Below are 19,624 nucleotides of genomic sequence, written 5' to 3'. Positions count from 1 at the left end.
TGAGATCACAATTTTTAAAACCCAGTAATAAGCAATTTCTGTAGAAAAGATAACGTTGGTATTAGACTATTAGACTCTGTGGCCTCTTTTCTCATCTTATCAGATCAGTCATGAACAAACTGTACTACATTAAGGACAGTCAACATTTCCAAAATACAAATATTTACCAGCTGTTTTGATGCTCACATCACATGGTTAAATAGTAAACATTTGTGTGGGTCCTGTTACTTTAACATTTGCGTGCTCTTTAGGTTTTGATGGACATAGTATTTTCGATACCACCATCAGACAACAGTGCTAATATCATCAGCCTCATCCGGTTTCTTCGGCTTGCTTGGTAGAGATTTGAGGTACTCCAGGTGGCGTCGGGCATCTTCCTGGTTCTGCCGAACATAATATACCACATATGAAATAACCATTGCAAACCAACCAAACATGGTCACCAGCATAGCATAGTCTGTGGTCCTTTTGGCCAGGTTACAGAGGTCAGTGTCCACAGCCAAGAACGGTCTTCCTTCCTGGTCACGAAGCTCTGAGCTCCTGCAGAGTACACGGGCGGCAGCCTCATGGTTATGGGCCATTCCACTAATAGCCTGCTGCAGAGCGCAGTCACAATGCCAAGGGTTATCATCCACAATAACCCGGGCCTTCAGACGAGCAAAAGCGTCCTTGTGCACGCTAGTAATGCGGTTGTGGGAGAGGTCCAGTACCTGTAAAGTTGCCTCTATGCCGCTGAAGGCTGCTTCCCCTAAAGTCTCCACAGCGTTGTATGAAAGATTGAGCTCCCTCAAAAGCCTAAGTCCATGGAAGATTTGATCAGGTACGGCTCCTATCTGGTTGTGATCCAGCCTCAGCAGGACGGTATCAACTGGGAGGCTGGGAGGGATCTCTTTCAGACGGGACTGGCTACAGGTAATATTGAGTCCATGGAGGTGGGGGTCACGTTGGCAAATGCAGCCCTTTGGACACATGCTGGCCGAAGGGAAGCACAGGGCCATGAGGACAAGGCTCTGAAGGAGCAGGCACATGGGGATGGAGCGTGACAGCCACAGGTCCAACAGAGTCATACTGACTGGCCTTTGGCAGCATCCCGCCTGGGCCACAACCCCCACTGATCCCTTACGCACATCGCATGGTGATGGCTGGTCCTCACTGATTGCCCACAGGAGATACTACAGTGCAAATTGATATTATCATGCTGGGCTGAAACCTGAAACAAGATCAAACAAAAAGGCAGGTTAAGCCATTCAATTTATAGGATTTGTGTAACCTGCTTTTATTCTCATATAGCATCTGTTTCTGAGTTTGTGCATATTAGCATCAGTTTGAACTTGGCTAACATGGTGATAAGAGACTAACTTTTCATTTAGTTTGACTTTAATTTGAAAGTTGTTTGGACATTGAAATCAAACATCAAATACCTTTAAGCGGGACCTTTTTCATACGGTAAATTGATCAGACTTTTGGCTTCTACTTTAGGTTGACACACTACTTTGACTTGTTTGGCTCTTACTTCTGTCAGTGATGTACTGATGATAGGGTACACAACAGCCTGTCTGATCTACTCTTCAAATGGAATAATTATCTACTCTCTGAATGTGCTCATTGTTATTGTAGCCCTTGCATGGAATGTGTGCTCATTTGGGAGTGCATTCTGTACTTTCTCATGGCCTTGAGACAGGTATCTGCAGACCTTCCAGATATCAACCCTGTTTGTGCTCATCATATATAATTGCTGAGTGCTTTGAAGAAGGGGTCACTCACTAGTGATGGGAAACTCGAGTCCTTTTACTGACTCAAGTTTATATAAATCCCTCACCAAGGCCAGCAGGTCAGGTGACATGCTGGCCTATAGCAGATCACGGAGAGACCTGAGGATGGGCATAAGGGAGGCATGTGGAGAGGAATCAAGATCCTGATGTACTGCAAGTGCAGCAACACTCAGGTCAGCAATGACAGAACACTCAATGACACTTTAATCCAGTTCTTTGCACACTTTGAAACACAAGGTGCACCTCAGGGTTGTGTGCTCAGTCTGGCCATCTTCATACACGACTGCACCCCCATCCATGCCTTCAACACCTTTGTTGCATTTACCAGTGACAGTGCCGTGGTGGGCCTTGTATCAGACAATAATGAGACTCACTACAGAGATGAGATCCATCACCTGGCCCAGTGGTGCTCAAACAACAACCTGGTTTGGAACACCTTCAAGACAAATTAGGTAATTGTGGACTACAGGATGACTAGAAAAACAGCACATGCACCATTATTTATACATGGGGAGGTGGTGTAGCATGTGGATAACATCAAGTTCTAGGGAATCCACATTACAGCCGACCTCACCTGAGCTTGAACACCTCTCACCTGGTCAAGATGGCTCAACAAAGGCTCTTCTTCCTGAGGAAGCTCAGGAAGGCTGGACTTTCCTCTAGGCTAATGGTGAATTTCTACAGGAGTACCATCAAAAGCATCCTCTGTCTCGGCATAGTCATGTGGTACACCAGCTGCATGGCAAAGGACAGCATGGACTTGGTCCGGGTAGTGAAGCCCTCTTCCAGACCTGGACTCCATGCATACTGGCCACCTCCAGAGGAATCACCACAGACCACACCCACCTGGGTCACAGCCTTTTGACCACGAGTTCTGCCTGAGCGTCTCTTGTGTCTGCCAGCCTGTTTCCCTGGTGATTATCCCCGGTGATCTGTTCCCCTGCTCAGCATTCCTCCACGCTTCCTGCTGGTATCCACTCACCTGCCATCCTGAGCATTATTACTGCTGCCACTTTACTCTGGACTGTGCTGTTCCCTGGCCCCGGTTCTGATTCCCCGAACCGTGCGCCCCACCACGAACTCGCCCAAAGAACCCCAGACTCATTCACTCATCTGCCTTATTGCTTGCTGTGACTTACTCAAAGACATTACAAATAATTTCTTGCTGTTGTGCTGCATTTGGGTCCTACACAAGCCCGTTTCACGGAGGGCCTTAAAGACAAGGACTAGCAGACTGAGAACACCTTTACGTGCTCAGTACTCAGTCAGTACTCAGTCAGTACTTCAGCCCTGAAGTCCTAGAGATCAAAAATGATCAAAGATTCCTATCAGTGGAACTGTAGGCCAAACTAATGTCATCCAGAGTGGTTACATGATCAGCTAATGCTTCTCTGAGGTACTTACAGCCAAGTAGAATGACTTCAGTTTAGTCTGAGTTCAGAACTAAAAAGTTTCAGGTCATCCAGCTCTTTATGTCTGTAAGACATGCCTGAAGTCTGATCAGCTGATTAGTTTCATTTGGGTTCACTGACTACTGGGTCAAAAAGACAAGTTTATGGTTTGGATGATGAGACTGTAGAAACTAGCTCAGAGAGATTTAAAGGTGAAAAAGATTCCAAACAAAACAGGAGTTACAGCTGATTGAGAAACTGCCCATTGTAGGTGGAAGCTGTTGAACTTTGGCTCTGAGTTTTATGATTTTATAAGCAAAAAAGCCCATAAAATCATCCCTGCTAATCACTGGTTCCACTGAGCTATGACTCTGTCAGTCTGGCTACCGAACTGAAGAGAAACCTGGGATTGTTCTTGTTTTCTTCAATGAGTGCTGAAGTGTAGGAGCTTCTTTCACTGCCAAGAACCTTTTTAAAAGTGTTTTTAAGCTTTCTTTCCAGGCTAAGTAGAATTCATCTGCATTACTGGACCACCACTCCCTTTCCTATTTTCATGACATTTGCTTTAAGTCATGAATTTGAGTGTTATACCAAGGTGTCTGCCTACACTGTTTCATAATCCAAATGAAAAGAAGTCTTCTATTGACTTCAGACATGGCAGTTTAGCAAATGATGACTGAATATCCTCCTCAAATTTGCCCACAGCAATTTCAGATAAACATCTGACAGAGCTGAATTTATTCCTAGATGCTTTGCAGCCATTTACTGTAAACTCCAATGTTATTAGGTGATGGTCGGAGAGAAGAGGACTGTTAACTGGTCAATTTCAATACCATATGTTAACACCAGATCAAGAGTGTGATTGAAACAGTGAGTAGGTTCATTCACACTCTGGGAAAAGCCAACTGAGTCCAGCAATGACTTAAATGCAGAAATGTTGAGGCTGTCACTGACAGCATCTGTACTGAATATTAATCCTGCTAGGAACTCAGAGAACTCTAATAGAAACTCTGAGTGCGGAGCAGGTGGATGATATTCTGTAACTGGCAGAACTGGTTTTTAAATTTTCCAGTTTGAATGGGAGACACTGAGGTTAAGGCTTTCAAAGAGCTATAACCAGATTTTGGTCTAGGATTGATTAATAAACTGGAATGAAATATCTCAGCCTCCCCTCCTCGTCGACCGATGGTACGAGGAATATGACTGGGACTGAGTGGCAGGTTTACATTGATTTATACTGATGTACTCATTCTGCTGAAGCCAGGTTTCAGTGATGCAGAATAAATCCATAATATGATCAGTGATCAGGTCATTAACTAACAGGGATTTGAATGATTCTAATCTAACCATTCAATGCTCCACATTTCATTTGTGGAATATTTAGATCCCAATTGGTGGTAGTTTTGATTTCAATTAGTTGTTGTTTTTAGTTCCTTTTCTGTTTACTTTTGGTTTAATAGAGCTACTAAATGTAGGAGGTCGGGGGCAAACACAGTTTCTAGAGACATAGCTTCTATTTTATGCTGGGCAGGCAACCGCTCTGACTGAGGCACGGAGAAGAGTGTTTAACTGCAGCTCTTCCTTCTAGTATGCACTCAGGAATGTCATGGTTTTAACTTTTTAGTAAATTCTAAAATATTAACAGGAACTAGGAAAAGAGATAACATCTCTCCTGTGTTAGCTGCTCTTCATTGGCTGCCGTTAAATACGGAGTAGAATTTAAAATCCTTCTGTTAACATATAAAGTTCTTAATGGCCAAGCTCCATCATATCTCAGAGAGCTCATAGTTCCTTACTGTCCTAGTAGGCCACTCCACTCTCAAGATGGAGGTTTCCTTGTGGTTCCTAGAGTCTCCAAGAGTAAATCTGGAGGCAGATCTTTCAGTTATCAGGCTCCTCTTCTATGGAACCAACTTCCAGTATCGGTCCAGGGAGCGGACTCTAGCAATTTTCAAGACCAGGCTTAAAGGTTTTCTGTATGACAGAGCTTAAAGTTAAGGTCCATCTACTCTTTAGCTATGCTGCTATAGGCCTAGGCTGCTTGGGGAAGGACTGAGCATCCCCCCTCCCCCCACATATGCGCTGACAATTATCATGCTTCAAAGAAATCCCCATTTATCCTAGTTCTAAGCATGTGTACTGCATTCACTAACCATGTTCTCCCGAAGTCTCTGTCTCTCCCAGTTCCTGTCCTCAGCCTGCAGGTGGTGACTCATTGCCATCCCATGTTCCTGCAAGGCATGCTGCTCCCTTATCCTCATGAATTCCATACTACAGCATCATGTTCCTGCCTACACCTGTTTGAATACCCTTCCCACTGTCGCCAAGTGCTTGCTCATCAGGGGATCTGTTGGGTCTCTTTAAATAATTTGGTCCAGACCTGCTCTATATGTAAAGTGCCTTGATGCAACTTTGTTATGATTGTCTACTCATCACAGTTTTCAGCAATTTTATATCTTTCATACTTTTTAGGCAACAAAAGTTCAAGTATCATGCTTGATTTTCAGTTTATAATGAGTGCACAGAATGTTCAGAGGTAGAGTGATATTTAGTTTCATTAGAGTGGAGAGCTGAGGAGAACATTTTCTAAAAAATATGAATAAATCATCCTCACAGGCACATAGTTTGAGCTAGCCACATCATTTTTTCCAAAGTAGTAAAGAGATTTTTGTTCTGTTTCAGACAAACTGTCTACTTTAACAGTGAATCAAACAGAATTTGATCTGTGAGCCTCTGAAAGACATGTCCACCATCTATTTCTCCAATTCACTCCAATACAGTTTCTCAGGAGAATGGCTGAACTCTCTTGTTTCTTACGTCAGGCTCTATAAACACCAAAAACTAGACACAACTTCAGGAAGTGGTTGTAGTGATCACCATCTAGTCAGCTCTCTGATAGGAGAATTCCATTTGTTGTAAGTGGCCCAGTTTGAGGGCTTCGGCAAGCCAAAAATCAGCTTGTTTTGGGCTGTCTGCCTCTGCTCTCAGGGCGTTGTCCTGGCAACCATGGAGCAACAGGTGTGTGTGCATCAGGAGCAGACTACTCTGATATGAGAGCAGTTGATCTCTCTCACACACATACTCACACACACAGAGCTAATCTCAGTGTTGCAATGTAGCCCTTGGAATGTGTGCTCATTTGGGAATACACTCTGTACTTCCTCATGGCCTTTGTTACAACCCCCTAGGGCTCAACAATCAGGGTATATTTTAATTGACTGGCCAGCAGTCATGTGAACTAATGAAGAGTGTCTTTTATTACTCAAAAAACAAACCCTATAACTAACCAACAACTCAAACAACACAATTCCAGAGCAAGCAAACTTCAACTGAAGGGTGAGTTGGCAATAAATAAACAGAAGTGGTGAAGAATCCCAGGCCAGCCCACTAAAAGGACCATCAGAACAGGGCCCTTCTCCCTGCCCCTGAACAAAGCCCTTTTACCCTAACTTAAACTAAAACCAAGAAGAAAGACTGCCAAATTCCATCAAAATGAGAAATTAAGCATAACAAAATGTCGGTACCTGTTCATAGCTTGGCTGCTGGAGAAGAGAGAGAGTAATCACAGGATCAAGCCCTATTTATGGGCTGTGCCCTCAATCAGCAGACTGGCTGCACCTAAGTTCCCTCAGCTCTGCAGGCCCAGGGAGGGAAATATGTAGTAGCTCCACCCTAAGTTACTTAACACTGTAGGCTGCAAGAGAGGAAAGAGAGCACAGAATAACACTCTTGACAGAATACAATGTTTTGCAACAGAAATGGTCAGCTGTTTGTGGATGTTCACAGGTGCGACAATGCATTGGCCAGAACATTATCCCTGCCTCAGACATGTCTGACTTCCACACTGAAGGCCTGCAATCTCCAACTCCAGTTCATCAAACATCAGTTCCTTTCCCCATCCTGTTCAGAAAAACAAGAAGGTTAGGATGGTTGAACACCATTTCTGATGACAGTCCAGATGACAGTCAGGCCTTGTTACTTGTTACCACCCTCCCTCGTCTCTCTCGCTCTCTCTCCCTCTCTCAACTCAACCAGTCGAGGCAGATGGCTGCCCCCCCTCGGTTCTCTCCGAGGTTTCTGATTCTTAAAGGAAGTTTTTCCTTGCCACTGTTGCCAAGTGCTTGCTCATTGAGAGATCTGTTGGGTCTCTTTAAATCATTTTAGAGAGTTTGATCTAGACCTGCTCTATATATAAAGTGCCTTGATGAAATTTTATCTTTTGTTATGATTTAGCTCTATATAAATAATTCTGATTTGATTTGATTTGATTTACTCCATTCACTTTCCAAAAGTCGGTACAGAAGTCGTCCTCACAATTAGCCTTATCCACCAACAAGCACAGAGAACTTCACAGACAACAACTACAACTAGGCTCAGTGATGTCATGCTGTACCATATACTCCACCTGCTTTTTAAAATGGAGACACTTATCTGGATTAGCATATGGATGTTGTTTAACAGACTTTGAATCACCCTCATCAATATCGTGCTTCAAAGCATGTGTGAGTAGGAACATCAACAAAGTTTTGTTTGACTGAAACTCAATTAACTCCAAATGCTGTGGCTCAGAAAGCTGACACAAAAGAGAAAACAAGATCCTGCAAGAGCTCGGAGTTTGATTCTGGTTCAGCACTGGACAGCTCCTGTTCAAGTTAAGCACTTAAACCTGTTTGTGCCTCTCATATATAAGTGCTATGAAGAAGGGGTCACTCCTCACTCCTTGCCACAGATTCCTGAGCTTGGTTTGACTGAGTGCCTCTTGCTGAAAGATACATAATAAACAAAGAGCAAGATCCTAAAGCCTGCTATTGTTATTTTCACCAAAAAACATTTTTTCTCCTTGTTTTTGAAAAGGGTCCGACAATGCATTTGTCAAATCAACCAGTCAACCACCTGAGTATCAAAATTCAGTCCTTACTGGCAGTTGATAAGCAGCAGCCAGACCCTTTGATTAAAATGAAGATATAAATAGGAATACAGAGGACACAGTAACCAGCTTATGTGACACCACTGATGCTACATTCAAGTCATACCCTCATTTGTGTACTTAACAGTTTCCAACTGTTACCTATGGTGTAATTCTGAATGTGATATTGGATTTTTTGGGAGAGTTCAAACACCATCTTGCCACTTTCTGAGAATGAAGTGGGCCCCGATGGTGCGTAGAGCAACAGCACTTAAGGGCAGTTCTAACCACAAGGCCAGTTTAAAATCTCAGCTGAAGCTTTGATGGCTCCCCCCAGACTTTCTTTTCATTTCCTTACCATCTACTCTGACTAAGAGTGGAGTAACTCTTGAGCAACAGATAGAAACTGGTTGGAACAAGACAAAAAATGTCCCATGTTGGAATTTTTTGGCCACTGGCCACCCACAGCCAGGATAAATCAACACAAATATAATAGATATACTTTTATATTGTCAATTCACTGTGCTGCTTTTCAGTCGCAGCACCAAGTCGGGAAATTATGCCTGTCTTCATGTTGCTGCAAGTGATAAATGTTGGAAACATGCCTATTTATAATATCCAAAACTTAGCTTAGTTAGGCTTGGACAGTTTAATTGATGAACTGCAGATTTTTTTTTCCAAAAAGGTCAGGCAGTTATTTAGCCTGTTATGCTAAACTTAAGTATATCTCTCTTGGAAAGAGGTGATTAGAAATTATCCTAAAATAATTACATGCACTTCAGTTAGCATAACTAGGCATTCAGAAATTCTTCAGAACTCTTAAAAAAATAAGGCAGATGTATCCTGGTTTACCTAAATGCCATTTTTTAATGTTAATGTATGTTATGTGTTAATATGCTAATGTAACACATTTACCCCAGACATAGACAGCTCCAGTAAAAAGGTGTCAGTTTTATGTGTTTGATGTTCCTGGTATACTTCATGTTGGTCATCAGGAAAGCTCCCTGGCTATTTTTACTGCAGCTGGGAGGCAAGATGACGTACATGTCATGCAAGCAGTGTGTCTGCTCTAACCTGTTATCATGGGTGTCAAAATGAAAGCAAGATGTTCTGCAGCTGCCATGCGCACACCAAATTGCCAGTGTCTTTCTGGTGTGATAAGTACTGTCTGCTGTAAGCCTTTTAACAGCTGTGGATTATTATTGGAATTTAGATGCATTTATTTGCATTAAGACATCAACAAACAACATACAATTTGATGAGTTACATTTTGTCCTCACAGTGTAATTGCAATGGATATAGGTCAGCACTTGCACAACTTTATGAGGCCTTCAGAGTGTCTGACTTACAGTATATTGTTGCCTCAAGACTTAAAAGAACCCCATACCCAGCAGCCATCATTCTATTCTGGCGTTAAGCCAAGCTAGCAATATTTGTTGATCTCCCTGGCAGTGATATTTTTTGGACAAATTTATCCCAGACATTCATTTTCCCATTAAGATGAATTGTAACCATGCCTCTGCTAAGTGTCATAACTCACGCCTCCTTTTCTCAGTTTAATATAAGGCAAATTAACCGATACAGAAAAGGAATTGGAATAAGCTCTTGTGTATTCATTTAAAAGCTGATTTCACACCATTAGGAGAGAATTTAGTCTTGATTGAATACCTACAAAACTAAGCACAAGGTTTTTTTGTGTGTTTTGTTTTTGTTTGTTTTTGTCTCAGTTGCAGCAAAGATTGCCAGTTTACATAATCAAGTGTGTGAGCATTACCTGTTAAACATTAGCAGTCACTGTGGGCATGTTAGCTGACATGCTGACATTAGCATTTTGCTCACTGTACTGTTCCTAAGCAGCCATGGTTTTAAGTGCTTACATTTTAATTCTTGTTTCCAAGGCTCTGAGAAGAAACATAGGGCTAATTGGTCCCGGCTTGTCTTGTGTGACTTTGTGCCACTGTATGAGCAAATGAGTCCAGAAATTTTATTTTATTTATTTTTTAACAAACTGCCAAGTGACAATGTGAAAGCAATGAGAAAAAGCTTGGTTGTGGTGATGAACATATGCATAAAATTATCAGGTGACTCTTCCGATTTTCTTACCATAGTGGGCTTAGTAGTAAGTTTCAGTTAATTGTGCTATGCAGCAACGTATTCCATGGCACACCTGGCACTAAAAGGTGCTTCAGCTGATTGAAGTGTTGACAGTTCACACTGTGTTGAAAATGTCTCAACATGTCTCCTAATTGACCACTGTTGGATCTCACTTGCCAGCTCGATATGTAAATACACAAGGCTGTTTTCCTACTACACCTCCTACTGTGACGGACAAGACTGTTGTCAATGTGTTTGTGTGTGTATGTGTGAGAGATAGTGAGAGAGAGTAAGGCCATGAGTGGCTGAGTGAATCAATGTGTTTGGTTCATTATGGAACTGTGTTGGGACTCATCAGACTGTGACAGAGCACTTCTGCAGAGGAGATTGTTTCACAGATGAGCAGCGTAGGTCCTTCAGAAAACATCAGTGAACTAAGTCTTTCATAGGACGTCAGTAGAGGAGATCATCCTTGAGAATATATCAACAGAAGATTACGCTTTTCAGGGGGTCGCGAGCAGAGGTCTCTGCGGTACAATTTGGCCAAGGGGGATATTTACATTCGCGCAGGTAAAAAATGCTGGCCCCACATGGCCATCTTGGGTGCATTTGAGGACCTGTCAGATCACCGATAATGCCTAATTAACTGCTAGTTAAATATTAGTGTTTGAGCAGAACTGGTGTCAATTTAAAAGTACAGTTTATCGCCATGATGATATCAAAAATTGTTTACTAAGAAAGAGATAACCTGAGACAAATATTAATACCAGGTGTGAACAGAGCCTATCACCATCATGAAGTATGAAAACGGGGACATTGGTGAATGTTCTTCTGGAGATCCTTATTTTCCTGCTGCCAGCAAAGCCAAACAGGATTGAGTATTAAAATGTGTATATCTTTGAAGCTAGACACTAATATCAAGATGCTAATCGGCACCTATGGCAATATTACCTCTGATGTTTAACATTGTTTAAAATGTTCATCATCATATAGTGAATTTGGCAAAAGACAAATTTAAACATGAAGTTCAGCTGAGGTTAATCATACACTGGTTACACGAAATTGTAACCAGACGATGGGCCTGGCTGAAAAGTTCTCAAAATGGTTTAACAAAGGTACAGGAATGCCATAATGGTAAAACAGATTAAAGAGCAACAAAAAATAGAAATGTAAAAATCATGGTGACACTAAAGAAAAGGTCACTTATACACTGTTTGGTAGCCATGAATCTCAGAACTGGTGGTGCTTGAAGGAAACACACTATAATAATTGTCACCATGAAATGTCAAAAATGGCAATCAGTCTAACAGTTCTTAAAACATTCCAGTCCGGATCAAAGTGATGGATCGACATACCCTCCATCCCTTGGGGTCAGACAGTCATGGAAACATAAAAAACAAAATGAAAAACAATCAAACAAATAAAAAAGAAATTTGAAGTAATGTCAGGTGGAATTTGGAGGGATTGGTTTGAAGACCCTTTCAGATGATATGAATATGCTGCTGAGTGAAGTTTGTTTTTGCCTATTCAACCAAAAGTGTCTCAGAAAATCTTCCTCAACAACTGAAGGCTTATAAATGGACTCTGCTACATTTGGTTGAAAAGCTGTTTTTTGTTGTTGTTGTTTTTTTTTTTAAGATAGGCTCAGGTCTCAGTGAGCTTCAAATAGACTTGTTTCTTCCAAAAACTGTTTCAAAAAATTAACATCATACTGTATTAAAGACTTGAAACTAGAGACTGAAAGCATAAACTCATAAGGACACTGTGGATGAGGCCTACTATACTATGGACACAACAGCACAGACTAAAGCAGTCCTGCTGAGAGTCAAAGGAATGGTGGTAGACACTGCTAAAGTTGCACCCAACATCACAGTCCTCAACACTGAAGAAAAACAACAACAGCTCAATCAGCTAAACAAATTCATGTGCTGATTCCAGAAACCACTGCTATCTACTAAACTAAACCAACCATACCATTCTGATGAACACATAACTGATTGTTGTTAAATTTGAGTGTTTGACCAGAACTGGGGTCAACTTAAATGTAAAGTTTGTAGTTCATCACTGTGGAACGGTGATTAATAAGAAACAGCATCAATGAACATTAAAGTAACTCCAGCAACTGGAAATAAGACAGGAAACTTGCAGCACATCAGCATGGGAATGCCCACTAACTATTGTCCCTGAAAAGAAATGTTGCTTCCACAAAATGACTCTTGTAAAATATACTGAGATACATGTAAGTCAGTTCAAATGTACTTTTTGAGGGCAGAAAAGGTAAAACATGATATGTGATAGTGATCTAATTATATATGATAAAACTACAATTATTATCAAGCATCTTCAGGTCTGTGCATATACATGTGGGTGTATACTGAGTAACAGAGTTAGCTGTACTCAGGTCCTCCATTGGTCAGAAAATTTTATTTCCCCATTGACTATTGCTTTCTAAAGCTGAAAAGTTTACATAACATATTGTTAGATTTAGAAAGAAAGTTTAGCATGCACGTCATGAATAAAGATTGTACACTTCCATTTAGTGCCTTGTTTTTTTTTTTTGTTATATTGTTTTTCTTTGTATATTTGATGTAGTGTGCTGTTATTTCTGTTGTTTATTTGTGTTGGAGAGCACTAGGTGTTTTTGATTTTTTTATGAAAGGTGAGTTAAAATTTGAACCAGAATTAATTGGTAGACTAAAAGCTGAATATTTTCATTTTTGGACTCGCTTTTTACTTTAGCTTATGGTTTGTTTAAAGAGCTGCCAGCATATTAAATGTTATCAGAAAATTGATCGGGGTGCTGAGAAAATGCAATTAAACGCAAAGGGAAGATACATAGGGAAAGGGATAGGGAAGTTTCAATTTCTGTTTTGTTTTTTGTTGAAACATTGTTGAAACATTCTCTGCCATTTGGGTTCAGGTGTAGATGTCACTCTGCAGCTGCTGCTTACTGAATAGCTGGTTCTGCTAGCACAATGATATTTTAGCAGGTAAGTTAAAAGATTAAACAGACAAATTTGGTCTAAATTGTTTGGTAACGCCTTAAAAGAATGAGCTCAGTTGGTTTGTTCCAGGCTGTGTCTCTATGTTATTGCTCTTCAAATGCAGAGTCACTCTAAAGTCTTCATGAATTTTTAACTTGTCTGTACAAATTAATCAATTTTTTGGCTTCAATGTCCTTATATAATTTCCAAGTTTTGCATTGGAAAAAGATGGCCTGCCCATTTCTTTGCTTGTCCAGCTAAATTAAATTTCTGACTACGCCACTGCTTGATTCTATGCACCAATCCCAATCCAGGTGATAAGGGAATGACTGACAGCCAAATTAGATAATAAAAGAGGACTTAATGGCTTAATGTTTCTGTTCATGTTTGACTAAGGTTTTAACCTGAGACAGAAAACAACAGCACTCACATCACATCCAGAAAAGTTCAGAGTATACAGCTGTTATTTATTCACTTTTTGAATACAGCACCATGGATCATTACTCAAGATCAGCTGATACACAAGTTTGGGTAGCAGAGGAGAAAATAGAGACAGGTCTGACTTCAGCTGACACCAAGCGCGATGTTAATAGGATATGATCATGCATACAATGATTCCACAAGTTTGCAGTTTCGACCTGACTTTTGAACATTGATTGATACGGCTGTACAGTATTATATCACCTGGTTTAACCCGATGAAGGGGCTTCTTCGGCCCAGATAACCTCATCCTGCAGATATGACTGAGGACAGCAGAGTGAGGGACTGCACTTTGTCAACCTGGGAGGAGTTCACATAATATAGCTAAAACTAAATGCCTGAAGGCAGTTTTATGTACTAATTCCATATATTCAGACCTTTAGGCTGCTATGTAAATAAGTAAGAAATAAGTAAGTCTAGGCTTTCAATACTGCTTCCAATATAATACCTTACTGAGGAATATAAATGTTAGGGTACAATAGTGCATCAATGCCAAATGAGTCTGGTCTGTATGTATGCTTTGTGATTCAAACACGCAAATGGCATATCAAAAAAGTCTGAATAACTGTGGACCATATTCCAGTAGGCTCACATCTGCCACAGCGTCCATCAATATGTGGCAAGTCTGACCAATGAATACACAGTAGCTATTACTACTACTACTACTGTCTCTGGGCAGTTTAGGCCTTTATTGGACAGCACAGTGCAAAAAGACTAAGGAAGAATGGAGGAGAGAGCCTTGCTGTCCACGAGTCCAACCAGGGACTGGCCTGCTCAGAGTTCAGCACCTCAACCACTGGGCTATCAGGTCGTCCATGTAATTTCTGCAAGGTTAAAGAGGTTACTGAAGTTTGATACTCAGCTTGAAGTTGAATTAGATTTTATCACTTTGGATTTGAGAGCATTTAGATCTTCATGTTGGGAAGCTACAGTACATTAAGAGAAAAGAAATAGACATTGAGTTATGAAGAAACATCTTTGTCATTGTCCATTTTACACACTAAATGTTCTTCACAAAAATACTTGAATAAATGGGAAAGGTGAGGTTAATGTTCGATCTTGTGCAACAGTGTCCTCACCTGTGAAGAGGCATCTATATAATTGTTTTTATAACTGATTAACTCTTCTTGATTCCTTGTGAGGATAAGATTTATATTTGGGGTAGAAAGTCTTACCTGTCAGAAAAAAAAATTCCTAAAGGTTTGTAGAGCTGGAATCTTGTCATGAACCTTTTCACTACTTTTAATTTAAAAAATAAAGTAAGAGCTCATATCATTCATAATAAAAAATAATAGCTTGTAGATGTAGTTCCCTTCCCCAACAAATAGTCATTTCAACAATTCTAATATGAACATGCCACCACACAAACATGTCTTACGTGTATGGCATATTAAGATATCAATCTCTTACAAAAATTGAGTAACATCTACTGACATTTTGCCTCTTCAATTGGCCTGTATTAAAGGGAAGCAACGGCACCAACTGAACTGAATTTTAACTTGAGCTTTCATAGCTGCTTTCTTGTTCTCTAACAAGCCATTTCTAAAAGTTATTGATACTCAAAATATCCAGCAGCTGTAATACCTCAGCATTGAGGGGACACATCCTTACAGTGCCCTCCATAAATTCAGACAGGGCTTAATGACTGCTGAGGGATTCACCTCAGGAGTGTGCTTACTGTGAATGTGACATGCTTAAGGAAACAGCCAAAAGTGAATCACCAGAGCTGGTTGTGCCAGGTGAATCAGGGGTTTGCAGAGAAACCCTGCCCGAGGAGACACACCAAAAGGATCTTATCTTAATCTTCAGTCATATAAACCTGATGCTGTCTCAACTGTAGTTACTCGTCAAACCTTGGAAATGGAGAGCACGTCATGCAAAACTCAATGGGATAAATATGCATTTTAATGTATCCATCTTTACTTGCGCAAAAATATTGAGACCGATTGCACAATAAGCCCTGCAGCCCGAATCAGGAGGAGTGTTCTAGTAATTCGGTGACCATTGAATATATCCAGCTTCAGTTATCTGCATGACATTTCAACTTTTAGAGACGGTTGGCGCCGGCTGCTGTCGACCGGGTCATTTGATTGAGAAGAGATCACAGGGAACAGCAGATGAAGAAGGAATAAAGTGGGGGAAATAAAATAAACAAAGGTGCGAGCGCAGGTTCATTCAATGACGAATTAATGTGCGGTTAATAAGATCTTGAAGAGTATGTTTATTTATGTTTCTACATTATGTTGTTTCGGTAACTACCAATGAAATCTGAAATTAGACTTTTTCCAATGGAGTCTGGCAAGACATCGTTCGTGAAAACATCACGCAACAGCCTCCCAGAACTACCAACATAAAAATCTATGCCTGATATAGTCTGATCACCATAAAGGGAAGAATACGTCGTGATTGGGAAAACTCCACACGTAGAGCCGCGCAGTATCTGAATTATACATCACAGCAATGCAAAAACGTTGGTCCATGCAGAAATGCATGAAGACAGAGACCGCAGCAGAAGGAAAACAGTACAAGCATAACACAACACAGCAGAGACAGGCAAAGGAGCAACAGGCGACACAAGTCTCCTCACCAGCAGTCACACTCATCAGCTGTAGTTCGACTGTTCGCATCACAGAGCGGCAGAGAGCGCAGCCCGCCCGCTCCTAAGCCCGCTCCCTGGCGCCCGAGTCGCAGCGAGAATCCGCATCTTTACCTTCCAGTGTGAGAACGGACTGAACGGTGAGAAAGGGAGGGGTTCGCTGTGTGAAGTCACCGGGCGACAGAGCCAGCATCACTTCCGATCCCAGCCTTCAGTGTAAAGCCAAAGTTGCTGTCACCAGTAATTAGATGTCTGTGATGTATAAGGTGGACTCGTCGATCTTTTGAGGAGGGGGCTCGACCACAGGCGCACAAGGACGCTCAGGTGTCGCAGCAGCATGATATTTCGGAGATTCGACTCGTGTGCATGGTCGAAGGATTTAGTCAAGAAGGATGAGCCAAATCCATGCTTCCTTTGATAAAGTCCAGGACACACCCTGGTTCCCCTGTGCCGGGTCTGGCCTGTGTTCTGCCCACATATGGGTGGATTTGGGTTGGTATCCTCCAGTGTTGATTGACAGCTGGAAGATTTTCTGTGCATTTGTCAGAAGTGGTCCAGAGGTGGAAGTAACATTCGACAATATGTGGACCTGTCCAACGTGTTGAGCCACGGAACCGGGGTGTATACTGGGCCAGAGGAAACACAAGCATGTGGCCCAAGTATAGGATGGTTGTTTCTTGCTCACTGGGAATAAATAATTTTCCAAATAATTCAATTTATGTAAGCCCTAATGTTGACACACACTTCTCGTTATAGAAAGCAGTGATTATAGCCTGACTGTGGGGGGGGGGGACCCATCTGTGCATTGTATACTGTCTCCTGTCATCTTCAGTATCTCATCAAGTACAAGTTACACGGTAGAATATGATAGCTTCAATTCATGGTATGAAGAAGCCAGTGCTGGAGAAAAAGCCATTTCCTCTGTCTCTCACTTTACTCTCACTGTACTCTAAGAGTACAAACAATATTTCTAAAATGTCTTCTGAACTAAAATTATAGTGGTCCCAAGTCAGGAGTTTCATTGTTGACCATGGAAACATGCTTATTATATTTTGAGTACTTTTGCTCCAGTCTGAATTTTGAGTTTAAAGGAATTTATCAAATAGAGACTTTTTTGGCTGCCAAAGGATGCCATATCTATTTGGAAGGCCGCAATGTCAAGCACTGGGACCAGGAGTCACTGCTTCACAAGGTGATTAACTATCTAGTCCTGGGACTACCTTGCTTTGTTTCTCACATGGCTCACAGTCCCTGGGCACCACAATATTTTCAGCTTTTATTAATCCATAATAAACACACTTTTATCCAAAGCAAGGCTTTATCCCTAACTTCCTCTGTGCAACATATAAAATTGGCCTCAGCTTGTTTGGAGTTGCTAGAGTTTGCAGTGTTACAGTTACTCATTATGTATTACAAACTCATCACTTCCTGTAATTGATTCAAATTTGATAAAGTGAGTGGACAGAAACCATTTAAGCCTGTTTTTACTGCTGTGCTACAGTAAATGTATGAAATGATGTATAATTTCCCGTTGCTTGTGCTTCTGTTGTTTGCATATTCTCTTGAGACCCAGTAATTCATTTTTGTCCTCTGTAGCAGATATTAGTTTTTGCTTGAGTCTTTTAATACCTTCGGATGCACCTGATGCAGAACATTCAAACAAGCAGAAATCTCCTTTCTGCATGTTTTAATGTTTTATGATTGACATAAATTATGTCCTGTTGTCTACTGCAATGCATGTGTTATAAAATTTTAACCAAGTTTTTTTTTTTTTTTTAAATGTGTTTTTTACCACCCTCACACAATTTATCCCCAAAAAGTCAAAATGACACTCCTAGGTCTCAGGAGGACATCACTCTTTAATTAAACAGTTAAACAGCATTGGTTCTCCCTCCCTCTCTCTCGCTCTCTCTCTCCACACAATCTATCAGATGTTCAATTATTCCTCTTTCCTCCTTCCTTATTCCTATTCCTCTGTTAGAAAAGATGCATGTAATACAAGTAGTTTGACGAAAGACTCAGTATAAGTGAATCACCCCTTTTTTTTTCAACAGTTATTGGGCAGCCAGGCACCAGAGCAACTCTAACTGCCACAAGAGGTTGAAATCCTTAGGAGCCCACAGTCCCAGGTTGGTATCCATACAGAAGCCAGTCTGGTAGCAGGTTTATATACACAGTTTTTGTAAAAAAGTCTGGAACGAGACATAGTGTAGCGAGCCAAGTTAGTGTAGCGTACCTACCTCTGGAAGGTCAAGAGTTGAGGGGATGATACATGTTAGTACACAGTAAAATCGCCAGTGTAAATATGACAAGAGTTAATTTTAACACTACCTCAGTGAGGTAATGTTAAAAGAATTACATTTCCAGAGTCAATTTTACTCTGGCTAGAGCAAATATTTTACACTACACTGAGAAGTGTCAATCAAGTTTTACACTATGTAATAAGTAACACCCATAGTGTTATTTACATTCAGCACTAAGGAGTTAAGTGTTAAATAATGTTTCCAATGTTAAACCTACTTAACACTATATTGATTAAGAAACACTCCAGAGTGCTCATTTTTCAACTGACTCCTACCAGTGTTAGCTATCTACTTGTGCAGTCCCAGTGATATAACATAAAACTTAATGTTTGCACGGAAAAAAAACACAACCACACTATTATATCCATGCCTTAATTCATTTACTCCAAGTAAACATGAAATATTGGCATTAAAAGTAAACATCAAATACCATGTTATAATCGCCATCATAAAACACTTTCTGTTGAACTCTTGGTACATGTTCGACTGTACAATACTGTATTGACATTTCTCACAGCCATGAAAATTATTTTACAGTGCATTTAAAATGCTACACAGAATATTTTTTAAGAGCAAACCTTGCCATCACTAGAAAACAGCCAACCAAGTCAAACCAATGCTTTCCAAACAGGTCACTGAATAAGATATGCGAGTGCAAGTTTTTCCACAACAAATACAGACAAATGAGGTCTGCAAAATTCTCCTTAACAGAAACCTTCATTGTTAGTAGCAAAGATCTTGGTTGGAATCTGTCAGTATGGTGCTAGATGACAGAACAAGATCTAAGGTTGAATAACAATAAATAACTTTTGCTTTTATAAAACAATGCACCCTCAGAAAACAATGGCGAGTCAATGATTTTCAGTGAGAGGGAATACAAAGTCAAAACCAAAAAACTCTGGTCAAGGCTGCATCATATGGCAATATGGTACTGCAAACAGGGAAAAATCTGTTGATCCATATGCCATTTGAACATCCATAATTTTAAAATAGAGCAACTCTTGAAACACCTTAGGTACCTGAGATGGCTTGTACAAAACGCATGGAATGCATGGAAATTTTCACCAAAACAAAGTTTCCACACCGGAGGCAATATGT

The 19,624-nt window shown here is 40.8% G+C and overlaps 1 protein-coding gene across 1 annotated transcript; it reads right to left on the bottom strand.

The window, feature by feature from the left end:
• Positions 1 to 284: 284 nt before the first annotated feature.
• lrrc3b (leucine rich repeat containing 3B) lies at positions 285 to 16,344 on the bottom strand. The gene is made up of 2 exons (XM_029514701.1): positions 16,215 to 16,344; positions 285 to 1,210 (listed from the first exon to the last, which is right to left on the bottom strand). Exon 2 carries the CDS (start codon positions 1,065 to 1,067, stop codon positions 285 to 287), a length of 783 nt encoding a protein of 260 aa, XP_029370561.1. The 5' UTR covers positions 1,068 to 1,210; positions 16,215 to 16,344.
• Between the last annotated feature and the right edge of the window lie 3,280 nt (positions 16,345 to 19,624).

The sequence above is a fragment of the Echeneis naucrates genome, chromosome 11 (assembly GCF_900963305.1).
Source record: "Echeneis naucrates chromosome 11, fEcheNa1.1, whole genome shotgun sequence".
Taxonomy (NCBI): domain Eukaryota; kingdom Metazoa; phylum Chordata; class Actinopteri; order Carangiformes; family Echeneidae; genus Echeneis; species Echeneis naucrates.
The sequence above is the reverse complement of the archived record's forward strand: the minus strand, read 5'-3'. Positions and strand labels throughout refer to the sequence as shown.